The following is a 24,768-nucleotide window of genomic DNA, read 5'->3' as shown; positions in this document are numbered from 1 at the left end:
AAGTGAGGCACATCCTCGGAGGTTTGATCAGTAGATTGATGATGAGATATTGGATATAGTGGCGGGGTTTACCACCTCATTCCATCATGTGAGGAGATAGGCTAATAGTGAAGTCGAAACCCTAGCTCGGGAAGAGGTGTATATGGCCGACTTGGAAGTCTTCGACTTTCTTTCCCCTTGACTTGTGTTGGGTGTTGTTTTTCCTTTTTTTCCAAATTTTTTCTTCTTTGTATTTTCTACATCCTACCGATCACCGAGGTCTCCCCCTTTTTTTCTTCATTAGTTCAATTCTTTGCCATTTAAAAAAAAACCATGAATGATCTCATCTCATTACTTTTTAAATGTAAATAATTATTTTTCAACAAAAAATATAGGGGAGTGATAAATCGATTCCCAAATATCTTAAATCAGTCCCCATTTGTCTTTCTCTCTCCACTTTTTCTCTCTAACCCAGAGGAGAGAGAAGATATTTGGGAGTCCATTTATCACTGCCCAAATTCTAATGACTAGATGTATGAAGTATGAACCCACTTCCATAGTATAGTCTACTAAGACAAATGATGAATCCTCCATCGAAATGGGGAATATCATAGAAGAGAAGAAAATAGCCTCATCAGAAAATCTAAATTTGGGTATGAATTATTAGGAGAAAGAGGCAGACGATCTCTCTGTACCATGGTGAAAGGTCTTACATATATTTCATTGACCAAAAGCAAGGCATGCCATGGGTGATGAATGGTGATAAATTAAAAAATGAAATGTCTTTCCTTGATCGGGCTATTGGGAGGCTCTCCGTATGAAACAACCAATTAAAAGGAAATGCTTGGGATTACACCTGAGATAATGCACTAAGAACTCCTGTTAGAGTAATTAGGGTTTAAGCAAGGATGCTTAAAGCATTACACCCAAGGTATCTAGTTTGGAATACCAAGTTTGTTGCCTCCAGCCCCTATATATAGAGATACACTAGGGTTATGAGAGGTTAATGGGCTCCAGCCCAAATGGGCCCACTACACCTGATCCATTACCTATTGGGCTTATATTAGAACATACATGGGTTATATTATATACCCAACAATCTCCTCATATGTTCTACATATAGCACAATCCAATAAATAGTTAATGTGATGTCCAAACAAAATTATTGAATCATCCATATTACCATATCAATAAAGATCTGTAATCCAACTTAAAACAAAATACTTTAAAGAATAACCAAGAGTTTTAGAAATAATCTAAACTCAAACATAAGCAGTTTCACATGTAGGTGAACTATTTAATCAACTGAAAAGAAAATAATAGTTCACACTGCTCTATAAGGATTCACTCATCAAGTAAGTCATCCTCATCAAGATCCAAATTGAGGCAATCTCCTCCATTTTCGTTAATTCCTGTAAATTACCAAATATGAATTTCATTAAAATGAATCCAATCATTTGTGTATTTTACTAAAAGTATCTAGTTCCACAGAAAGAACTTAGTACAATTTCATAATAGCTGAAAAATAAATATCAATATCAATAAGCATCAATGTCAAGTTTCAATCAAGAACCAGACCTAAATAGTTTCTTTACAAAGAACCATTCCATGTTTCCATTTGGAATGTTACAGGCATCATATCCAAATTGAGTTAAGTTGTATCATCAAGTTTGGAATGAAACAACATTTCCCAAGAAGGACATGTCATCAAATGTGGAATGACATAAAGATAACTGTAACAATCATTGAAACATATCAAGTGCTTATCTTGGCCAAGATAGGGAGATTCAAAAAATTCAAAATAATATGAATGTAGGTTAAGACACGTCTACACAGTCTTTAACCCCATCTCCCCCGCAGTTTTGAATATTCGATCTTTGTTCAATCCCTTCGTAAGAGCATCGGCCATATTATCCTTTGATCTCACATCAACCAAAGTGATAATACCCTGTTCTAGAAGATAATTCAGCGTGGCATGTTTCAGCCTGACATGTCTCCTCTTACCATTAAAGAGTGAGTTTTTCACAATATTAATTGTAGCTTGATTATCACAGAACAAACTTAAAGAGTTAATATTTAAATGGGTTAATTGAATGTCCAGGATCAGATCTCTTATCCACTCTGCTTCATCTCCTGTAGAAGCTAAAGCATAAAGTTCCAATTCCATAGATGACAGAGCAATACAAGTCTATCTTGTTGCAGACTTAATCAAGCAAAAATCAATGGTGTTAGTCAAAAAACGAATTCCTCTTCCCTCGTAAAGTGTCGACCATGGTGGGAATAGTAGAAGAAACCCACGCTAGAAAAAAAATTGCAGATGGGTTTGGACCCAAAATTACGACTGCTCTGTCGTCGGTCCCCACCCAAGAGATCCAAACCAGAAATTGTGTTGAACGAGAGAGAGCGGGGCTTCCAATCGTGGAGGAGAAACTCTCAACTTTCAGAGCACTACAGATTCTATCATGAGAGCGAATCTGCTCTGAGAAGAGGAAGGTTTTAAGAAACCCACGAACGAGTTCTGAAGTCACAGAAACCCACGTAATTCAAGAAACCCAACTGGTTTGAAGAAACCCACGAACGAGTTCTGAAGTCACAGAAATCTCTCCGTGAATAAAAAAAAAACGAGGCTTGCCTGGACGATTTGCCGAGCCCTGCTACGATGGTCGATGCCCGGCGGCTAGTTGAGGGAGACGAACCACACGTCCAAAATTGAAAAAACCCACGGCCAAAAGCCAACTGATTCCAACGAGGGTCGGTGGTTTGCAGAGATCCACTCCTGGGAGATGAAACCCACTTCAAATAACGATCCACTCCCAAAAGAAACCTTCTGTGGGAGATGAAACCCACGATTAAAACGATTTGGAGGAGAAAAGCTATAGAGAAAAACGGCTAGGGTTTTTCCTAATGCTTTAAGATTGTTAGAGTAATTAGGGTTTAAGCAAGGATGCTTAAAGCATTACACCCAAGGTATCTAGTTTGGAATACCAAGTTTGTTGCCTCTAGCCCCTATATATAGAGATACACTAGGGTTATGAGAGATTAATGGGCTCCAGCCCAAATGGGCCCACTACACCTGATCCATTACCTATTGGGCTTATATTAGAACATACATGGGTTATATTATATACCCAACAACTCCCACAATTGCTATGAGGGTGGACAGAAAATCTTAGCCCTCGGATGAAAGTTGATATCTACGATGAAAGAAAGGGAATCAATCCTTTTCTTCCTCCATAGATCACTTGGCGAGGTTCACTGTTAAACTACATGGACACCACACAAGAAAATGGCCAAACAGCAATTGATTATTCCTTAACCAAAGAAGAGAAAAACCTCAAAATATGGTGGATGGAGATAAAGCCTGTGTGAAAGAATGGATCGGCATGGAGACAAACTTCAATGGAATACTAATTTGAGCTCTGTAAGCAGAGAGTATGTATAACTGTCTCTACTTGTGCTTTAACTAGAAAATAAAAAGCACACTAAATGTCTGGGTTAAAGACTGGAACGAAGAAATCGAGACCCACATTATCTCTCCCTTAATGATGAGCCTTCGCCTCTGCCTTTTTATGAGACTTCTCCTTTGCCTGTGAAAAGAAAACAAAAGTGTTTAGTACCACTTTATGGAACATGAACAAAATCCTGCTTACACAGTATACATGAGGACAGATAACAAATTTTAAAACTGGGTTCTGAAAAACTAAATAAACGCATTCGTGTCCTTGCTTATAAATGTTTGGGAGGGTGGACAAGCTCTGATCCCAAAATTATAGTATCAAATGGCAAACCAATCATTGAGAGTGATTCTTTCAATGTTGTTTGATGTGTGAAATACATTGTTCGTGGAGATTCACATATGCTCTTATCATTGAGGAGATGCGTGATTTAATTGAGGATCACAACATTAAGATTCAGAACGTCTGGCGATCAGAAAATTGGAAAGTTAATCAGCTTGCTTGTTCTGGTGTTGACAGAAACAAGATTATGACTTTTGAATTTCTTCCCCTAAGAACCGTTGTTGCTCTTATGGATTTCCCTTTGGTTTTGGCTAGTTGCTTCTTTTTTCTATCGAGACCCCCCTCAGTCTGCTTGTTTTCTGTTGTTTTATTAATGCTATAATCATTCAAAAAAATTAACAATTTGAAATAGCAATTAATTTGCGACAATTGATCTAAAATCTAATTACTATATAGGTAATGACATTTTATATAGTAACTAGTCTTCAAATGTGGTAAGGGTGTTAATTGATCTACTGAGGATCGGATCCACCGGTCTTGACCACCGCACGTATCGATCGCTTATCGCCTGGATCCTTTTCGTTGTGCTCTTCGGATCTTACTTTCTGAGTTCGGGTCACTATCCATTAGGAAAATGGTTCTCTTGATGCCAAACACACAAAGAAAGAAGCCCAAGTTGTTATACTGCTCAAGAGACTTCAAATTTCACTAAAATGACTTACAAATAAAGAAGATACAAAGCTCAAAATATACCCTACTTTCCAAATCCGAGATTGACTTTTCTTAACTACACTTGGCTTTCCTAAGCTACCACTAACACACTAACAAATGAAAAGTAAAAGCCTTACACGATTCCAAAATAAAAAAACTAAGTTCCCAGTCCATTAACTCCCATAAAGGAGATTTCCAATGTGGTCAAGCCCATGCTGCAAGCTCCCAATGTAATAGTTAAAAAATAGCATAGTTCCAAGCTAGGAACATTCACTGAGCGCATGGCAAGCTCTATGCAAGTGATAAGTTCCAAGAAAGTCATGTGGTCAAGCTTAGACTTCCAACATAATCACCCGAAGAAAAAATCTTTTTACCATTGACTCCAAAAGTCACTTTCTGCCTAATCTTTCTCCTAAGATTTTGAATGGTAGCTGGGAAAGAAAAGGTCCGTCGTATGGACACGCAGTTTTAATGACCTAGAACATGAAGACTTTGACCATTTGACTGTCACCTACCAAAATTTTCTTTTCTTTTTTTCACTTGTCTCCGTGGTCCCAAAGGGGAACTAATCTATCCCCCCACCACACCTCTCTCTACAGACCAAATGCAACACTCTCTTCTCTACTCCTTCACTTCCAGGCCTCTTTCCTTCTTCATCTGCTTCTTACTTCTCCTCTCGCATAGAGCAAAGATAACAGCACAAGTCGAAAATGGGTTCTTACAAGCAAACATTGGCGCCATCATTGATGCAGATTCACGCATCGGAAGAGAGGAAAAGACAGCCGTGGAAATTGCAATTGAAGACTTCAATAACTCCTCTTCCACTACCAGATTAGTGCTTCACATACGCAGCTCAGGCGGCAATCCCTTTCAAACGGCCTCTGCTGGTAACTCTTCCATTGATATATTTATTCATTAATTGTGATATGATAGACTTATCTTGTTCGAAGATCCAAATCATTCAGTTGTTGGCCCCGATGTCTTCAGGATCATCCTAAATTCCTAACCCTCTAGTATGTAGATGAACTACACCTATGTAGATAAACTACACCATATAGAAACCTCTACAGATCGGAAGGTTAGGATCATCCTGTGGAGATGATTTACGGGCGGGTAGGGCCAATTTACATTGGGACCCAATAAATGAATGATATTATAAGGCAGCCGTGAGTTGGTGTACATACCTTTCAAACGGCCTCTGCTGTTTCTTGTTTGTTTCCCAACTTGGTTTCTTTATCATTATTCATTTTGTTCAGGAGATGTTGTGGCAAACTGGCAATTAGTCTAATAGTATAACTTTTTGGCGAGGTCACTGATATTGACACTACCATGTTTTAATTATTGCAAAAACTCATCTTGTCTATTATTATCTCAATAGCTGTCGAAGTTTATTAGTCCCTAGAGATTCTTTAGGAGTTTCTTCTTGTTTGTTATGGTCAATCGTGGTATCTTCTTCTTCATGTATAGATTCTTTTACAACTAATGTTCTTTTGTTACACACCCTATGGGCTTACTATGTGTTGAAAATCCTAGAAAGATTCATTGATTAGATTTAGGATCAAACTTGTGCAAATTATCTTTAATGTTCAAAATAAAATACTTACATCCAAAAATTTTCAAGTAACTAATGTCGGATTTCTTATCATTCCAAAGTTCATAGGGTGTTTTCTTTAGGATTGGTCTAATCTGAACCTTATTCATGATGTAACAAGCAGTGTTGGCAAGTTCTGCCAAAAGTATCTATGAAGTTAATTTTCATTTAACACTGTCCTAGTCATTTCTCGAATTGTCCTATTTCTTCTCTCTTCAACTCCATTTTAAAACATGGTAGTGCCAACATTGAGTTTGTACAACATTGAGTATGTGCAATTATTAAAACATGGTGGTGCCAACATTTGTAGCCTTTGGAAAATATGAATTCTTTGACCATTGTTTAGCAATAATTTTGCAAAGCAAGGGCCTAATCCGTAAAAATCCCTTTATTTATTAATTGTCATGTGTGCTCATGTACTATATTTTAGTGAAGAAATTTTCCAACTGTGAATGCAGCGGAAGATCTCATCAAGAACCAGCAAGCTCAAGTGATCGTGGGCATGGCATCATGGGAGGAAGCTGTGCTTGTGGCTGATGCAGGAAACCGAGAAGAAGTCGCAGTTATCTCCATAACAACAGCTTCCATCACCCCACCTTTGATGGCGGCAAGATGGCCGTTCTTAGTTCTGATGAGTAAAAATAATTTTGCTGAGATGGATTGCATTGCCGCCATCATAGGCAGGTATGTGTTGTGAAACAACTAATTACTCCAAAAGCTTAAGCCGTTCGAGTTGGTGTTAATTAGTCTTTTATACTTCAACACTCCCCCTCACTTGTGGCTCCTCTTTTAGGTTTGCCGAACATATGGAATTTTAGTAGGGAGATGATCTTTTCCACGCCCACTGTAGGATAATGAGCCCCCTTTTTAACATGTATTGTGGGCAGACTTTAACACCTTTGACATCAAAATCACGTTAAAAGGGGGGCACATAATCCTAGAGGGCGTGTGTGGAAAAATCATCCCCTTTTTAATAAAAAGGAGTTGTTGAGTTTTGAACATAAACCTTTAGCTCTGATACCATGCGAAACAACCAATTACTCCAAAAGCTTAAGCGGTTAGAGTCGGTGTTACTTAGTCTTTTATTGATCAACAGGTATGGGTGGCGGAGAGTGACAGCGATATATGAAGACAGCACCTTTGGAGGCGATACCGGAGCCATTACACTTCTCTCTAACGCCCTCCGAGGTGTGGATTCGGAGATCGAAAATCAATTGGTTCTCCCCCCATTGGCCTCTTTAACTGATCCAGGAATTTCTATTCTAGAACAGCTGGACAAGCTGAAGAGCAAGCAATGCAGAGTCTTTATCCTTTTGCATTCATCCTTAGAGCTCGCCGCTAGTCTCTTCGCCAGGGCGAAGCAAATAGGAATGATGGAAAAAGGTTACGTATGGATTATTACAGACAGTATCACAAGTCTCTTTGATTCCTTTAACTCATCTGTCATCTCAACGATGCAAGGTGTTGTGGGAGTCAAGACCTACTTCTCAGAAACCCGTAACGAATTTCGAGTTTTTAAAACCAGATTCCGACGAAAATTCCAATTGGACTACTCAGAAGAAGAAGAGAATCCTAACCCAGGAATCTTTGCTCTACGTGCTTATGATTCCATTTGGGCTGTGGGTCGGACGATAGAGAGGAATTCAACTGGGGGTGAGGAGTTAGTAGAAGGTATCTTATCAAGCAATTTCAGCGGATTGAGTGGAAAAATCAATTTCAAAGACAGGGAATTAGCGGGTACAATGAGTTTTCAGATTATTAATGTGTTTGGAAAGAGCTATAGAGAACTCGAATTCTGGTCCTCGGAATTCGGTTTTTCGAAGAGTGCAATTGGGGGAGGTGGAGGGAGATTGAAAGGGAAGGTTCTGTGGCCCGGGGGGGAAACCTTGATCCCTAGAGGGTGGGTAGTTGCGATGGATGCAAAACCACTGAGGATCGGTGTTCCCGGCAACGCATCCTTCAAACATTTTGTTAAGGTGGAGAATGGTTCAGTTTCGGGGTTTAGCATCGACATTTTTGAAGAGGCTTTGAAATCCTTACCCTACAATCTGCCTCACGAATTCGTACCCTACTATGGCACATTCGGTGATCTCGTCAAAGAGGTCTATTTCAAGGTGATGATTCTATTTCTAATACAGCTTCTTCCCTTTTAGGCTTCGTTTCTTTCAATGTAAAAATTGTGAAACTACCACTTTACTCCAAAAGCTTAAGCTATTGGAGAAGGCATTATTTAATCTTTTATACTTTAACACTCCCCCTCACGCGTGGCCCTTCTTTCTAAGGTTAGCCTACACGTGGCACATGTGATCCCTCTTTTGGGTTTTTGCCCATTGCATGTGGATTTTTGCTATCTGGGAGGTTTGAACCTTGGCATTTGCACTAATACCATGTGAAAATACCAGTTTACTCCAAAAGCTTAAGCTTTTGGAGTAAACTATTAGTTTCACAATTTACTGGAGCTGTGATACCCATCTGCCACTCACACTGAGATGAACTAACCATAGCCACAAACATTGCCACTTGCTGCAACTATGCCAAGCACAGACACCAATTCTGTCACGGCTCCTTGACAGGCTCTTGCATTCACAACCTGCCCTGATTTGTCACTTGATACCCATCTGATACCAACTATCAAAGCACACTATGAACTTAGCTTGGACCACATCGAGGGACCATTTGGATATTCGAAGCCCGCTAAGGAATGAGGCATTGTGCCACACCCCAATCAGCCAAGCACGAAGGTTTGATCATCCAAAAAGCAAGATGCCCCTTGGACTAATCCGCAAGGTGTAAACCTCGCGGGAGCAACCGAGGTCGTCCGGTACGAACTCATGGAAGACCTAGAGATTAGCCTACCCATAAGACGTACCACGGTCTAGAAGGCAAAGGATATAGCGAGCCCCTGCACCGGTCTGTATGCGCAATGCATGTGGGAACCCAACCCAACATGCATTATCTTTGGCCTCCATCCTTTTTTTTATGGTAAGCTGGGGTTTAACGGGGACCCCTACTGATTTATTAAATATAAATCGGTACCCAAAGCTCGCAGTCTGCACCTTGACTAAAGAAACGAGAGCATCCCTTTGGAAACTCACAGTCCGCACCCAAAGCTCTTAGGGCACACATGAGTTGTATTATGATTCCCTACTATGTGCCTCACGCAAATCCTCTTACAACCCATAAGCAAATTGCTGAGGTTCCGGCCCACACCTGCTAGGCCTATCAGGGGAGGAGTCAGCATGCCATGGGGCCAACTCCACCTAAAGAGTTTGGCCAACCAACCCACTCAACCAGGAGTGCCCATCGAAGGTTCTCTTAGCAACTACTTCACAGATGCAACGATACAAGGCGAGTTAGCACCAAGATGCAACGAGAGAGCTGGACTGGGAAGCTGAACTGTTTCCCCGTGACACTCCCCCACCTGATAACGTCAACGCCCTCTTCAACATTGAGCCCACTTTGAAACTCAGCTCCACAATAGCAATGACTTGAGATCCTTGTGCCCCAAGTTCTGCCAACCACTGCCTCATCAAATCTCCTTGAGTTACCCTTAATATCGATGGTTTTCTCAGACTCCATCAAACTATGCGAAGGTTTTCTGAATATCCCTACAAACACTGATGATGGTTCTAAGCACTCCACCAAACTCCATAAGGGCAGAGCGACCAGACTTGAATCCTTCTCTCAATCAACTCTCAAGTTCCTCTTCAGCTGCACCCGAGCTTCCTTTAGGAGCAGTCTTCTGAAACGGCCAACTTGCACCCTTTCGTCTCTTCCTGAATGTGCCACCACTTTAAGCACAACACTTGCCTCACTTTTGGCCAAGTGCAGCACTTGCAACCAGCAAAGTGCAAACCAACCACGGGAAGCCACCAGCATTCCCAAACAAAAGGACGACCACAACAGTCTCGCCTCCTCCTGAGACCAAACATCCCCTTCTGGGATCAGCACTTGCCACCAGTAAAGTGCAAACAAACCATGGGAAGCCACCAGCATTCCCAAACAAAGGGACCAGCACATCAGTCCCGCTTACATTGGGACCTCTCATCGCAACGCTTAGTCTTGCATTCTTCGCTCAAAGCAACTTACTTCATCAGACTTATCAACCCTTATGCCACCAATGGACTCCTTGGGTACCCGCGGCCAACACTCACACTGCTAACCACCCAAATCCTCCATCATTCAGATTGAACTGCCCTTTCGGTCTTCTTCAACACTGAAATTCCAAAGTAACAAGAAACACACAAACACACCATGTTGTCCCACACCAACACAGTCTGCCCACATACCATCTAAGATCACTACACTGTCCCATACCAACGCAACAAACCTGTCGTCGATCTAAGCAGCCCTGGTACCCGCACCAAGGTCTTTATGACATGAGCATCTCTCCTGTTCAATTTCCCGATTGTGAACTGCCATCCAAGTACTTCAGTCAATGCCTAGCTCTTCACCCCGAGTATGCCCCTTCAGTCCTTCGAGGTCGCAAACGCCTTCACCCTGCAAACTTGGTTCCAAGTATCACATCCCTCCTTCCCATGCGCTCCACTCTCTTCCTTTCATAGTGGATCGGATACCTTGACCGTGGTTCCTCGGTACCTCATCTTCACCCCAAAGAGCATACTGTTAGTCCGTCAAACTGGTTATGTCATCACACTGAGTAAGCAAATTCACCTCTGTAAAGTTCTCAGGGACTGACACGTTCAAAACCTCATCTCTTGGGGAAGGCCTCTGCCAGCAAGCCAACCCTCTATCATTACAAGCCCTCGGGCCATCTGATAACCCATCATCTGTTCAGCCAACATGGCAACGGATCATGTCCAACTTCCCTTCTGCCACTTCCGATCTCCCACATCAATGGGTTGTTGGAACACGCCAACCCATTCATACTGACGGTTGCTGCTCTTTCATTGATTAAGCTTCAAGCAAATCCATTGACCAATGCTTACTCCAACACTGATGGGACAAATTCTTTCCATGCCATCGCGCCTTTGTTGCGCGACTCAAATAAGATGCCACCTCTTGGCAAACATTCATGTTCCATCAAACTTCTTTAATCTCCTTCATTCCACCAAACTCCAAAGTCCAATCCGTTAGTTCCATGAAAGCTCTCTTCATAGCAAAAGCATTTCTAAAGCTTGATCTGTTAGTTGAATTATACCTTGGACTATCACTTATTGGCATATCATTCATGCCACATATTCGAAACGTAGAATTAGTACAGATGAAAAATGAACTGACCAGAGCCTACTTGACCTGGGAAATTATTTCAGGTAGGGTCAGGTTTATGAATCTTGGACTTTCCGATAAAAATCCTGACCCAACCCATGATATTTTCTCAAGCAAGGTAGGGTTCTTGAAAACCCCACACTAGTTGCAACCCTAATTTCCACAATTTTTGTTTGTCGTTCACTTATAAGTTGAAATTTTTAGGAGAAGGAAACCGAAAGGGGGTGGAAATGCTGGAATGCCTATGGCAATATCATTTGCTTAAGGTGATTCTTGTCCGTTCCAATTACCTACTAAAGAAATTCTCATATAGGGTTGGTTCATTTTGTTGCACAAACACTCAACATCTATTGGAATTTTGAAAGAGTACAACCAATTCCTCGTTTGATTGCCTATATTGCACTGAAATTCCACGAGACTCGTCGAACATGTTTCTGACATAATCATTGCTTGTCTACCCATATGGCATTCATCTCATCTCTTTCCCACTTTTAAACCAAATTCTACCGAAAATAGGGAATTTTGGTTTGAGAAATGTTAGAAATGTGCCTCTCTCTCTCTCTCTCTCTCTCTCTCTCTCTCTCTCTCTCTCTCTCTCTCTCTCTCTCTCTATATATATATATATATATATATATATATATATATATATATATGAGGAAAGTGAAGCTACACCGCCGGTGTAGCTAACTTAGCTACACCGTCGGCTTAAAATACAATGGGCCCACATTGTCTTGGTGATCCAAACCATTCATTTGATTGGCCCTCACATAGATAGGGTGTCCACCAAAAATCAGCTCCATAGGATCATCCGAACCCTTCAAACTGTGGAGGCAAAAATGGACAAATTTGTGAAGGTTTTTACACGTTCATTTTTTCCTCCACAAATCATAGGGTTGGGATGATCCTATGGAGCTGATTTTTGGTGGACACCCTATCTATGTGAGGGCCAATCAAATGAATTCTTAGGATCACCAAAACAATGTGGGCCCATTGTATTTTAAGCCGGCGGTGTAGCTTCACTTTCCTCTCTCTCTCTCTCTCTCTCTCTCTCTCTCTCTCTCTCTCTCTATCTATCTATATATTTATATATATATATATAGGGAAATTTTATCTGCACTACTGTATTTTGATGAGGGCACTCCTCACTTTATTAAAAGTACGGTATGGCCCACACCATAGGATGATCGAAACTGTCCATTAGATGGGCCACAGCCTAAATAGGTTGTGCCCGAAAAATCATTTCGATAGGTCGATCCTAACCCTCCGATCTATGGAGGGTTAGGACCAAGCCTCTAACATTCAGATCAGAGGGTTACGATCGACCTATGGAGATGATTTTTGGGGCACAACCTATTTAGGCTGTGGCCCATCTAATGGACGGTTTCGATCATCCTATGGTGTGGGCCAATACCGTACTTTTAATAAAGTGAGGAGTGGCCTCATCAAAATACAGTAGTGCTGATAACATTTCCTTATATATATATATATATATATATATATATATATATATATGAGGAAAGTGTTCCTGTGCAGCTGTGCAGGGAGCTTCCCTGCGCTTAAGTGGCTTAAAAAGCCACCGGTTGGTTTGTATAGTAGGTCCACCTTTGCGGGGTCTACAAAAAGTGACTAACAGGTGGCCTTTTAAGCCACTTAAGCGCAGGGAGCTCCCTGCGCAACTGCTCGGGAACACTTTTCTCATATATATACATATATATATATATATATATATATATATATATGTACATATTGGTAATAACACCTCAACTTTTTTTACTACTCTTCGAGTCTATGCCACGCAACCAAACACAACTATAAGTTTATCTCACTATTCTTCGAGAGGTAATTCTGGACAAATGCAATGCTTGTCTCCTCCCCTTTGATGTCTTATTCCGCTTCTCACCGAACCAATGTCCCGCATCCAAACATAGCCTTGGGAATTTCCCTACGCTTATGCTCTCTCTCTCTCTCTCTCTCTCTCTCTCTCTCTCTCTCTCTCTCTCTCTCTCTCTCCATATACTATAGTAGAGAAATTATACGATGAAAGAGCGTACAAACACGCACTCATCATCCCATCCTTGATAATTGATCCAACAGCAGCTCACTTTTTGAAAGGCTGCTATTGGATCTAATATCAAGCGTGGTACTTCCATCGTACCACCTTTACGTAAACACGCCCCTTCATCATATAATTTCTCTAACTATAATAGCATATCGTTTAATGAGACATCATTCTTGTCACACATTATCGAAGTCTAGTTGAACCGTACAATTGTCATATTTAATTACTAAAAAAACATTTTCCAAAAATTATTTCCCGATGCCGCGTCTCATCGGACTGAAATTGTCAATAATACAAATTTATATTATGTGTTTTTAACCCTAAAAATGACAAACTTTTGGCAGACTTTTGATGCCTTGGCGGGCGACTTTACGATCCTAGCCAAACGCTCTCGATACGTTGAATTCACTCAGCCATACATCGAGTCAGGGATCTCGATGCTGGTCACAGTTAAGGAGGAAGGTTCGCGGAAGGCATGGTTGTTCATGAGACCATTCACGAAGCCCATGTGGGCGGTGACGGGTGTCATCTTTGTGTACACGGGGTTCGTCGTGTGGTTCTTGGAGCACAGACAGAACCCTGATTTTCGGGGGCCATGGCGGAGCCAACTTGGTACCATGCTCTGGTTCACCTTCTCCACTCTCTTCTTTGCACACAGTATGTATTATCACCTGGAATTTGACTGAAATTATTATGAGTTTTTATATGGTAAGTGTAGTAAAAAAAGGGGGGGAAGTGGTATATTCCCCCCTTTTTGGACTTGGGACAGCCCCCTCTAGTGTATTTATGATGAGAAATTATATGATGAATGGGCGTACAAACACGTAAAGGTGGTACAATGGAAGTATCACCCTTGATATTTGATCCAACGATCCAACAACAGCTTCTCAAATATCAAGGATGGGATGATGAATACGAGTTTGTGCATGCCCGCTCATCATGTAATTTCTCATTTATGACTACTCTTTTACACTAGGCGGGGCTGTCCCGTTTGCGAGCGGGTTCCATATTATCAAGGGGGGGAAAATAAAAAATCTCTAATCTCACTCTAGACGCTCCATCGCGAGCTAAATGATTCACCTCTCTGTTTGCCGCCCTTCTAACATGATGAAAGCTAACTTAGTGGCCCTCCAACCAGTCCTTGATCTCATCAAAGAACTCTGAAAATCTCCATGGACGGAGAGATCTACCTTCCAACCATTTGATAACGTTGATGGAGTTATCTTCCACTACGAGGTTATCCGTCTCTCTACTTGTTATCAGTATTCTACCCTCAAGAATTGCCTCACTTCGGCCTCATTTGAATCCTTTATTCCAATTGGCCTTGAGAATGACCACTTAGTGAGTACATTCCCCAAAACCTACCACCTCAAGGTTGAGATACAAGAGAAATCATATGGTGGGCGTTCGTACGTGCACATGACCCCAAAATTGGTTGTGTGTGTGTGTGAGGGGTGTGGGTGATCCAAAGCATTCATTTGTTTGGCCCTATGTATATAGGGTGTACCTAGAAAAATCTTCTCCATAGGATATCCTAACCTATGATTTTTGGAGGTTTAAACTGGATGACAGAATATAGAAACCTCGACGGATCAGAGGATTAGGATCATCCGATGGAGAAGATTTTCTGGGCACACCCTATCTACGTCAGGGCCCAACAAATGAATGTTTTTAGATCACCCAAACAATGTGGGCCCATTGTATTTTTGGGCTGCATGTGCATGCACGACAGTCTATATAAATTCTTTTTTCTCCCTTAATTGTGTCTATATAAATTCTCGCCTCAACCAATTGAGCTACAGGTCCAACCTCAGGAAAATAATCCTCTTTCGCATTAGAATCATAAACATTCTTTTGTTATTTTCATTAGAAAGAAAATTTAACAATTTAAAAATTCTCATCCTTTTCTTCTTCTTCATCGTATCATTAGGGGAGAGACTCCGTAGCAACTTCTCTCGAGTAGTGATCGTGGTGTGGCTATTCGTGGTCTTGATATTGACTTCAAGCTACACGGCCAGTCTAACATCCATGCTTACAGTCCAACGACTGCAACCGACCGTCGATGACATCGAGTCGTTAAGGAGGAACAATGCAATGGTTGGATGCGCCGGTGGATTAGTCCAGAAATACTTGGAAGATGTTCTACAATTCTCCTCAAAAAACATCAAGAAGATATCATCTGCCGACGATTATCCAGAAGAGCTCCGAAGCGGAAAGATCGCGGCCGCATTTCTGGAGATCCCATATCTCAAGGTTTTCCTTGCCAAGTACTGCAAAGGATTTACCATGACTGGCCCAACCTACAGTTTAGGAGGATTCGGCTTTGTAAGTACCCTTCTCCTAATGAATATTGAATTTATCGATCGCTAGAACATCAAGAAGAACTATTATGTACCATATCACAACACAAATATTTGTATTGAAGCATGGTGGGGAACATGATCTGGACCATCCATCATGTGGATCGTGTCATGATCCACATGATGGCAGCCTAGTTACCGATTACACATGTTATGCTGTGAAAATCACAATGATTGATCAATCCTAGTTACCCATCTTTGGCCCAAAACTTTGCAGTTAAAATAGAGAAGGCGCTTTTTCTGTTTTAACTTTTAATTGCCTGTCTGGATGCTAACTATTGGATACATGGTTAAAATCATTTGATAAGAATCATTTTGAAACATTTACTGGGGACGAAAAATCAAATCTAGGTTTACAAATGTGAAAAATCTCCACACCGTCCCTCAGTGAACAACTTGTTTTGATTTGAAAACTTGCACCCATATTCTCTCCTTGTCTCCCTTTTGCTCCTCATATCGTCTTCGTCTCTGTTAACTTACCAACTTCTCCTCTTCATCTCTGTTAACTTACCAACTTCTCCAAAAGCTTAAGCTGTTGGAGAAAGGCGTTATTTATCTTTTATACTTTAACAATCTCAAAATCTTAAATTAAACTATCAGTTGATGATCTAGTATATATGAATTCTATTCTCTGGACTATTCCACTTTATAAAATGATTACATTCCTCATGCATCTACATGAAGCAGCTAAGCTTTCTCTTCCTTGAATTGGCAGGTATTCCAACAGGGTTCTCCACTAGCCACTGACATTTCTACTGCAATCTTAGAACTATTAGAGAATGGAAAAATAAGACAACTAGAAAACAACTTGCTCTCCTCTTTCTCCAAATGTTCGACGACCGAAGTTAGCACCGAGAGCCTAAGCCTCAGCAACTTCTGGGGGCTCTTCCTTATTACAGGGGCCATTTCTACCATTGTCCTTCTGCTCTTCCTCGCTCAGTTATTCAATAAAATACGACGCCTCCATGTAGATAATGGTAGAAATGCCTCTCCATTGAATGATAGCGTGTGGAAACGGACGCTAACACTAGTAAAATACTGGAGCAATGGGCAACTTCCACTTAGAGAGACAGCTTCAACATCATCAACAGAAGACACTGAAGAATGGAGTTCTATTAGCACGGAGTTTTCCGGCGAACACAACACTTCAGAGCACCCTCAAAGTCTAGCCATCAATGTTGAAACACAAACTCCTTAGGAGCTTCAAATAGCACCTTAAATGTAGAAAAGCTGAAGGTCACCCACTATAAACATTGTGGTCAAAATTCATATTTATTTTTCTTTTTTCATATGGGTAAGGCTGAAGTATGAATAATGAGGGCCATCAATGTTGAATCTCATTTTGCTAAAGTTACAGAAATTCTTACTTCTCAGGTATTTGATAAAGAGTCGCCAACTTGTGAGGGCCTAAGACCCAAACTATGAAACTATGGATTATAATTTCGCAATGTATTCATGATCGGGTTACAAAATTGAAAGGTGTTAGCGCCAGTTTTACCCTATTTGGTAAATTGGTATTTACTAAAATTAATAAGATTTTTTATATTAAATCTAGAATTAGAAACTGATTACTCAGACGCAAAACGTAGGCAGCAAACTAGATAGGTTCAAAGAGTGATCTCTACTAACATGGGACATCTAATCGACGATTCCAGTAATTAGAGCGGTGCACCAAGGAAGCAAGTTGATCAATCATGAGCTTTTGGACAAGGTCATTGTAGAAGGTGACTCTATGAATGTGATAAGGTGGTTGAAGGGAACTGAGGCACATCCTTGGAGGTTTAATCAGTAGATTGATGATGAGATATTGGATATAGTGGCGGGATTTTCCACCTCATTTCATCATGTGAGGAGATAGGCTAATAGTGAAGCTGAAACCCTAGCTCGGGAAGGGGTGTCTATGGCCGACTTGGAAGTCTTCGACTTTCTTTCCCCTTGACTTGTGTTGGGTGTTGTTTTTCCTTTTTTTCCCAATTTTTTCTTCTTTGTATTTTCTACATCCTACCGATCACTGAGGTCTCCCCCTTTTTTTCTTCATTAGTTCAATTCTTTGCCATTTAAAAAAAAAACATGCATGATCTCGTCTCATTACTTTTTAAATGTAAATAATTATTTTTCTACAAAAAATATAGGGGAGTGTTAAATCGATTCCCAAATATCTTAAATCGACTCCCCATGTGTCTTTCTCTCTCCTCGAGGAGAGAGAAAGACACATGGGGGGTCGATTGAAGATATTTGGGAGTCCATTTATCACTGCCCAAACTCTAATGACTAGATGTATGAAGTATGAACCCACTTCCATAGTATAGTCTAGTAAGACAAATGATGAATCCTCCATCGAAATGGGGAATATCATAGAAGAGAAGAAAATATCCTCATCAGAAAATCTAAATTGGGGTATGAATTATTAGGAGAAAGAGGCAGACGATCTCTCTGTACCATGGTGAAAGGTCTTACATATATTTCATTGACCAAAAGCAAGGCATGCCAAGGGTGATGAATGGTGATAAATGAAAAAATGAAATGTCTTTCCTTGATCGGGCTATTAGGAGGCTCTCCGTATGAAACAACCAATTAAAAGGAAATGCTTGGGATTACACCTGAGATAATGCACTAGGAACTCCCACAATTGCTATGAGTGTGGACAGAAAATCTTAGCTCTCGGATGAAAGTTGATATCTACGATGAAAGAAAGGGAATCAATCCTTTTCTTCCTCCATAGATCACTTGGCGAGGTTCACTGTTAAACTACATGAACACCACACAAGAAAATGGCCAAACAGCAATTGATTATTCCTTAACCAAAGAGGAGAAAAACCTCAAAATATGGTGGATGGAGATAAAGCCTGTGTGAAAGAATGGTTCGGCATGGAAACAAACTTCAATGGAATACTAATTTGAGCTCTGTAAGCAGAGAGTATGTATAACTGTCTCTACTTGTGCTTTAACTAGAAAATAAAAAGCACACTAAATGTCTGGGTTAAAGACTGGAACCAAGAAATCGAGACCCACATTATCTCTCCCTTAATGATGAGCCTTCGCCTCTGCCTTTTTATGAGACTTCTCTTTTGCCTGTGAAAAGAAAACAAAAGTGTTTAGTACCACTTTATGGAACATGAACAAAATCCTGCTTACACAGTATACATGAGGACAGATAACAAATTTTCAAACTGGGTTCTGAAAAAATAAATAAACGCATTCGTGTCCTTGCTTATAAATGTTTCGGAGGGTGGACGAGCTCTGATCTCAAAATTATAGTATCAAATGGCAAATCAATCATTGAGAGTGATTCTTTCAATGTTGTTTGATGTGTCAAATACATTGTTCGTGGAGATTCACATATGCTCTTATCATTGAGGAGATGCGTAATTTAATTGAGGATCACAACATTAAGATTCAGAACGTCTAGCGATCAGAAAATTGGAAAGTTAATCGGCTTGCTTGTTCTGGTGTTGACAGAAACGAGATTATGACTTTTGATTATCTTCCCCTAAGAACCGTTGTTGCTCTTATGGATTTCCCTTTTGTTTGGTTTTGGCTAGTTGCTTCTTTTTTCTATCGAGACCCCCCTCAGTCTGCTTGTTTCTGTTGTTTTATTAATGCTATAATCATTCAAAAAAATTAACAATTTGAAATAGCAATTAATCTGTTGCTTGTGTTACCATCTCCAAATCTATAGAGCTAGATCGGTAATTTTGCGATCAGTATAGGTTTCTATATCATCCATGGAAGACAATGTAGTACCACATGCAACCATGATTGATATCTCGAGCTCGTACACTAATCCTTACAAGGGAACTATTGACCTCATTTCGGGCCCTCTTCATAATCCACTTTAATTCACTCCCATGGATAGCAAAGCCTCATTTCTCGTATACAGAGAGGAGGAAATCCTTTTTTTTTTTTTTTAAAGAGAAGAGGAAAACAAGGAAATTTGGGATGACGATAAGCTATGCCCCAAGAAAGATGTAAGCTGAAACCAGACCCTGAATCAAAGGCCGCTTTGCCAAGAGAACAGACGTAAAAGTTGAAGTAAAAGTTGAAGTAGACTGAATCCTCTCTACCACTGTCATGGGTGAAAATGGCTACGCCATTGTCTCGTCATTCTAACTCTAAACCCTCTTGGTGGAAGGGAATAATGTCTCACTGCTGTATCTTTTCAAGACAAGCAGTTTTTCAATCAACCAGAACTACACATGGTATTTTTTAGAATCTCTTGTTTCTGTTTATGACCATGGAAGCCTAAATCAAACCCTTATAAATAGATCATATTTTTAAACCTGAATCAACCCCATCTCCGATTATATCTTTAATGCTGGGTCAGACGCATGGTTTTAAATTTCCACCAAAACCGACACAAAATGATAGAAATGCTTCCGTTTCCATCCCCACCGAAACCAATACCGAAATTGAAATGCTCTACCGAAACAAAAATCATAAGTGCATTAGTGGGGATAAGATGATGGGTCCAACGGTAAAAACCCAATGAGGCCCACATATAATGTAACAAGTTGTAAACAAATTATCAAAAACCAATGAACCCCACGTGTGCAGATGTTGCTCAACATCTCTTCCCAAACGGAAAGGAAAGCCGCATTCGAGGTTTTTAGATGGAGCATGAGTATTCTCCTTTCCAGATGAATAGGTATTTACACCATGGAAAACCTTTCCTATGCACAGACATAGGAAAGTGGCGAAAACTTGGAAAATGTTTTCCTTTCCATTAGTTTCTACCACTTTCTTGCCAACCAAACAGGCCCCAAAGGATCCTTACCCATATCTCACACTCATATATTAGATCTTAGTCGTATTTGTATCCTCAGATTTTGGAACTTCGAGGATCTCAACACCTATATCAACGTAACATAGATTTTGGTCATTTGATTGGTCAAAATTAGGGGTGTCAATTTTAGCTCGGGCTCGGCTCGAGTTCGGCTCGAATCCTTAACGAGCCAAGCCGAGCCGGTTGGCCAGGCTCGTTAAGCTTAACGAGCCGAGCCCGAGTTAGGCCAAGCTCGGCTCGGCTTCTTAAGGCTCGTTAAGAAAACCCGTATAAAATAACAGTCATAAATATAATATAAATATAATACAGTAGGAAACAACTGGAGGCATAATCATCATGAGGTTGGTGTTGTCATAACTTTTTTCCGTAATTGTCATAACTTCCTACCTTTTGTTGGTATTTTTTTTATAGTTGTCATAACTTTCTACCTTTTGTTGGTAATTTTTCATTTAAAACTTTATACCTTCAACTATTTTACTTTTTCGTAATGATTACTTTTTTTTTATTATTTTTGCTTTTGCTAGCCACCTTTCGCATGTGCGAATCTCTGCACCAAGGATGGTCACATGCCCTAGAAGTGGCATAGGAGAAGTTTGCTAGCAAATTCCTATAAAAAAAAGAAAACAAGAAAATGTTATCAACTATTGTTTTCTTTTTAATATAACCAAGCTCGATAAGGCTCGCGAGCCTAGCCGAGCCTGACCGAGCCGAGCCGAGCCTGGTTCGAGCCCGAGCTGAGCCCGAGCCTATCCTTTGAGCTTAACGAGCCGAGCCGAGCCTGGCCAAGCTCGGCTCGGCTCGTTTACACCCCTAGTCAGAATGAATTGTTGGCTGCATAATGCATTTTGCGACTCCAAAATATATAATGAAATGGTGTTAACCAAACGACAATTTTTCAAAGAGCTGATTCTGTAAGAGTCAATTCTAAGAATCAAAGTCAATTTTCCAAAATCTTATCCAAAGTCCAAACACAAAATTACCAATTATGACTTGGGATTGCATGGCCCAATTGTAAATCTTTTTCCAAAGGCGAAAAATATGCCACCCTATTTGCCTCCTTCCAAGTGTGAGAAATCACCCATCACCTTGCCTGTGCATGCCAAATATCTAGCTGAGGACTCTTTTTTCCCTCTGATAAACAAGGAAAGTTCCTCAAAATGCATTGAACCATTTCAAATGAATCTGAATCAGTTTATGCAAAGTCTAATTTGAGCTCGATCACCAACTCTAACTCACACTTAATAGCACAAAGTTCAATATCCAAAATAGGGCTGGTCATCAAGGCACAATTAAAAGCAATGAGGGAGCATCGTGACCATCTGCTACTCAGCTGGCCAGATCCAAGCGACTAGGGGTGTAAACGAGCCGAGCCGAGCCTAGCTTGGCCAGGCTCGGCTCGGCTAGTTAAGCTCAAAGGTTAGGCTCGGGCTCGGCTCGGGCTCGAACCAGGCTCGGCTCGGCTCGGTCAAGCTCGGCTAGGCTCGCGAGCCTTATCGAGCTTGGTTATATTAAAAAGAAAACAATAGTTGATAACATTTCCTTTTTTCTTTTTTTTATAGGAATTTGTTAGCAAACTTCTCCTATGCCACTTCTCGGGCATGTGACCATCCTTGGTATAGAGATTCGCACATGCGATAGGTGGCTAGCAAAAGCAAAAATAATAAAAAAAAGTAATCATTACGAAAAAAGTAAAATAGCTGAAGGTATAAAGTTTTAAATGAAAAATTACCAACAAAAGGTAGAAAGTTATGACAATTATCAAAAAAATACCAACAAAAGGTAGGAAGTTATGACAATTACGGAAAAAAGTTATGACAACACCAACCTCATGATGATTATGCCTCCAGCTGTTTCCTACTGTATTATATTTATATTATATTTAGAACTATTCTTTTATACGGATTTTCTTAACGAGCCTTAAGAAGCCGAGCCAAGCCGAGCCTGGCCTAACTCGGGCTCGGCTCGTTAAGCTTAACGAGCCTGGCCAGCCGGCTCGGCTCGTTAAGGATTCGAGCCGAGCCCGAGCGAGCTTCCGTGCCCAAGCTAAAATTGACAACCCTACAAGCGACCCATCCTACATATATCTAATTTTATCGCTTTCTTATTTCTAGTTCTATTTCAAAATATCATTTCATTAAGATATTTACCAGTGAATGAGTGATTGAATCGTAGTTGCATCAAGTTGATAAAAACAACATATTTTGGATATCCTACTTAGTAACTAGATAATTGGGAAACTAGTGAACTTTCTCCACGAGTTTTCAATTGTCAAGGGATTTTTTTTTTTTTTTTTTTTTTTTTTTAAATTCAATCAAGGGATACCAAGAAACAAAGGAAGAAAAGAAAATTTGCTCCTTCTAGTCATAATTAGCATCATATTTTCTAATCACGTTCTTCAAAAAAACTGCCCCTAATCTAATGAAATCATTCTACCATTTCAAAAAAAAAAAAAAAATGCCCCTAATCTTCACAAGTCTCGCCACGCTCGATCCAGCTTATCACATTAGACAAAATCCCCTTCCTCTTAACCGCATAAGCATCAGGTTATGAAGCTAAAGCAGATACATACTGTTGCTTAGCTAGAACCTAGATCAAGATCTAAACCCTAGACACTCGTATCAAAAGTAGAGAATATATGAAATTCCATGTAATCAAATCAAGATCAGCAGACTCTAAAAACCCTAGCGACAAACATATCTACAAAATGAAGAAGGAGAGAAATCAAGACTCCAAATTGGAACTCATTTGATCTGATCGAGCTAAATTTTAAAAATCAGGCCTTCATATTCAAACAAGAATACAAAGAGATGGATGGATCTCGGATCGCCTACCTTGAAATACTTGAACTTCATGCTGAAGCTTAGCTAAAACCTAGATCGAGATCTAAAAACCCTAGATACTCGTATAAAAAATAAAGAATATATGAAATTCCATCTACTCTAATCAAATCAAATCAAATCAAATCAAGACCTCAAATTGAATCAAAATCATCAGATCTGATAGAGGTAAATTTTAAAAATCATGCTTTCATATTAAAAAAAGAATACAAAGAGATGGATCAGGGATTTAATACCTTGAGATACTTGAGCTTAAGGCTACCGTAAACAAGGCCGAATGTGAAAGCCGAAGTACGAGCAACCTAAAAAGGGGAAAAGATAAAGCTTTAATTAAAAGAGATTCTGATGAAAGATGAGAGGAGAAAACTTGTAGAAAAAGAGAGGAAAAAAAAAAAGGGTTTACGAGAGCTAGAGTGCTGGAGCCGGAGTAAGGGCCGGGAGGCGCCATGGAAGCTCTTGATTTTGGATTGGCGTGAGAGGAAATGATGACCTAACCCTCCAAAACTCGTTAATGTACACTCCCTTGCTTTGATAATGCCACTCCTCACTTTACTATTGACCATTGACTAGATGATATTTTCACCCCTTTGCATTACATGCACGCTCCCCTCTTACCCTGATCTCTCTCTCTCTCTCTCTCTCTCACAGTCCGCGTGTTTTGTTTTTGGGGTTTTTGCAAAAGAAGCCCTCTACTTTGCTTTATTTGCAAAAACGGTCTTGTAATTTCACAATTTGCAAATAGAGTCACCACCTTTGAGTGAATTTTGCAAATCGTGCCGTGCCATCAATTTGTGACCAATAGGGGCGTAAACAAGCCAAGCTTGGCCAGGCTCAGCTCGGCTCGTTAAGCTCACAAGTGAGGCTCGGGCTCAGCTCGGCTCGGCCAGGCTCGCGAGCCTTACCGAGCTCGGGTTATATTATGTTCACACCCCTCATCTTCCCTAGACAGCCCTACTAGTGTAATTTGACTACTTTTTTTACACTATGGCGGGTGGTCCTGGTAACAAATGGAGTTCCAAAAATGAAGTGACATATTTTGCCCCCCCTTTCACTCCATGGACAACCCTTTTAATGTATATATTAATATATAATATATATATTTAAATATATTAAATTCTTAACGAGCCGAGCCTGGCCTAAATCGGGCTCGGCTCGTTAAGGATTCGAGCCGAGCTCGAGCGAGCTTCCGAGCCCGAGCCAAAATTGACACCCTTAGTGACCAAAATGCCCATGATTTTTTTAATCGTAAAAGACCAAAATTTCCTTTTATATAAAGGATGAAAATCACCTAGTAAAATGACCAAAATACCCATAAAAGTCAGTGATATGATTTGATAGGTTGGTCCCACTAACCCAATTCAAATTCATGCATCAATTAAGGCCCACCATTCTGCCTTATGCTTTGATGATTTGATAGGTGGGTCCCACTAACCCAATTCAAATCCATGCATCAAGTGAGGCCCACCATTATGCCTTATGCTT

The 24,768-nt window shown here is 40.4% G+C and overlaps 2 protein-coding genes across 4 annotated transcripts; one reads left to right on the top strand and one right to left on the bottom strand.

Annotated features, from left to right (window-relative positions):
* Window positions 1–1,178: 1,178 nt before the first annotated feature.
* Window positions 1,179–23,925, bottom strand: LOC143864214 (uncharacterized). Of its 3 annotated transcripts, XM_077375104.1 has the most exons (4): window positions 23,690–23,921; window positions 23,523–23,588; window positions 3,507–3,566; window positions 1,179–1,391 (listed from the first exon to the last, which is right to left on the bottom strand). In XM_077375104.1, exons 1-3 carry the CDS (start codon window positions 23,732–23,734, stop codon window positions 3,519–3,521), a joined length of 159 nt encoding a protein of 52 aa, XP_077231219.1. In that variant the 5' UTR covers window positions 23,735–23,921; the 3' UTR covers window positions 1,179–1,391; window positions 3,507–3,518. The 3 variants fall into 3 exon arrangements, with proteins under 3 accessions (XP_077231219.1, XP_077231218.1, XP_077231220.1); XM_077375103.1 differs by lacking the exon at window positions 1,179–1,391 and having other exon boundaries at window positions 3,366–3,566; window positions 23,690–23,918; XM_077375105.1 differs by lacking the exons at window positions 1,179–1,391; window positions 3,507–3,566 and adding an exon at window positions 18,518–18,738 and having other exon boundaries at window positions 23,690–23,925.
* LOC143864200 (glutamate receptor 2.9-like) lies at window positions 4,956–17,118 on the top strand. Its single transcript, XM_077375086.1, has 6 exons — window positions 4,956–5,314; window positions 6,477–6,702; window positions 7,115–8,132; window positions 13,651–13,963; window positions 15,237–15,631; window positions 16,382–17,118. Exons 1-6 carry the CDS (start codon window positions 5,032–5,034, stop codon window positions 16,862–16,864), a joined length of 2,718 nt encoding a protein of 905 aa, XP_077231201.1. The 5' UTR covers window positions 4,956–5,031; the 3' UTR covers window positions 16,865–17,118.
* Window positions 23,926–24,768: the final 843 nt, after the last annotated feature.

Source organism: Tasmannia lanceolata, unplaced genomic scaffold (assembly GCF_043159265.1).
Source record: "Tasmannia lanceolata isolate RefF3 unplaced genomic scaffold, GAP_Taslan_0.1 ptg000048l, whole genome shotgun sequence".
In the NCBI taxonomy this organism is placed as follows: Eukaryota; Viridiplantae; Streptophyta; class Magnoliopsida; order Canellales; family Winteraceae; genus Tasmannia; species Tasmannia lanceolata.
The sequence above is the reverse complement of the archived record's forward strand: the minus strand, read 5'-3'. Positions and strand labels throughout refer to the sequence as shown.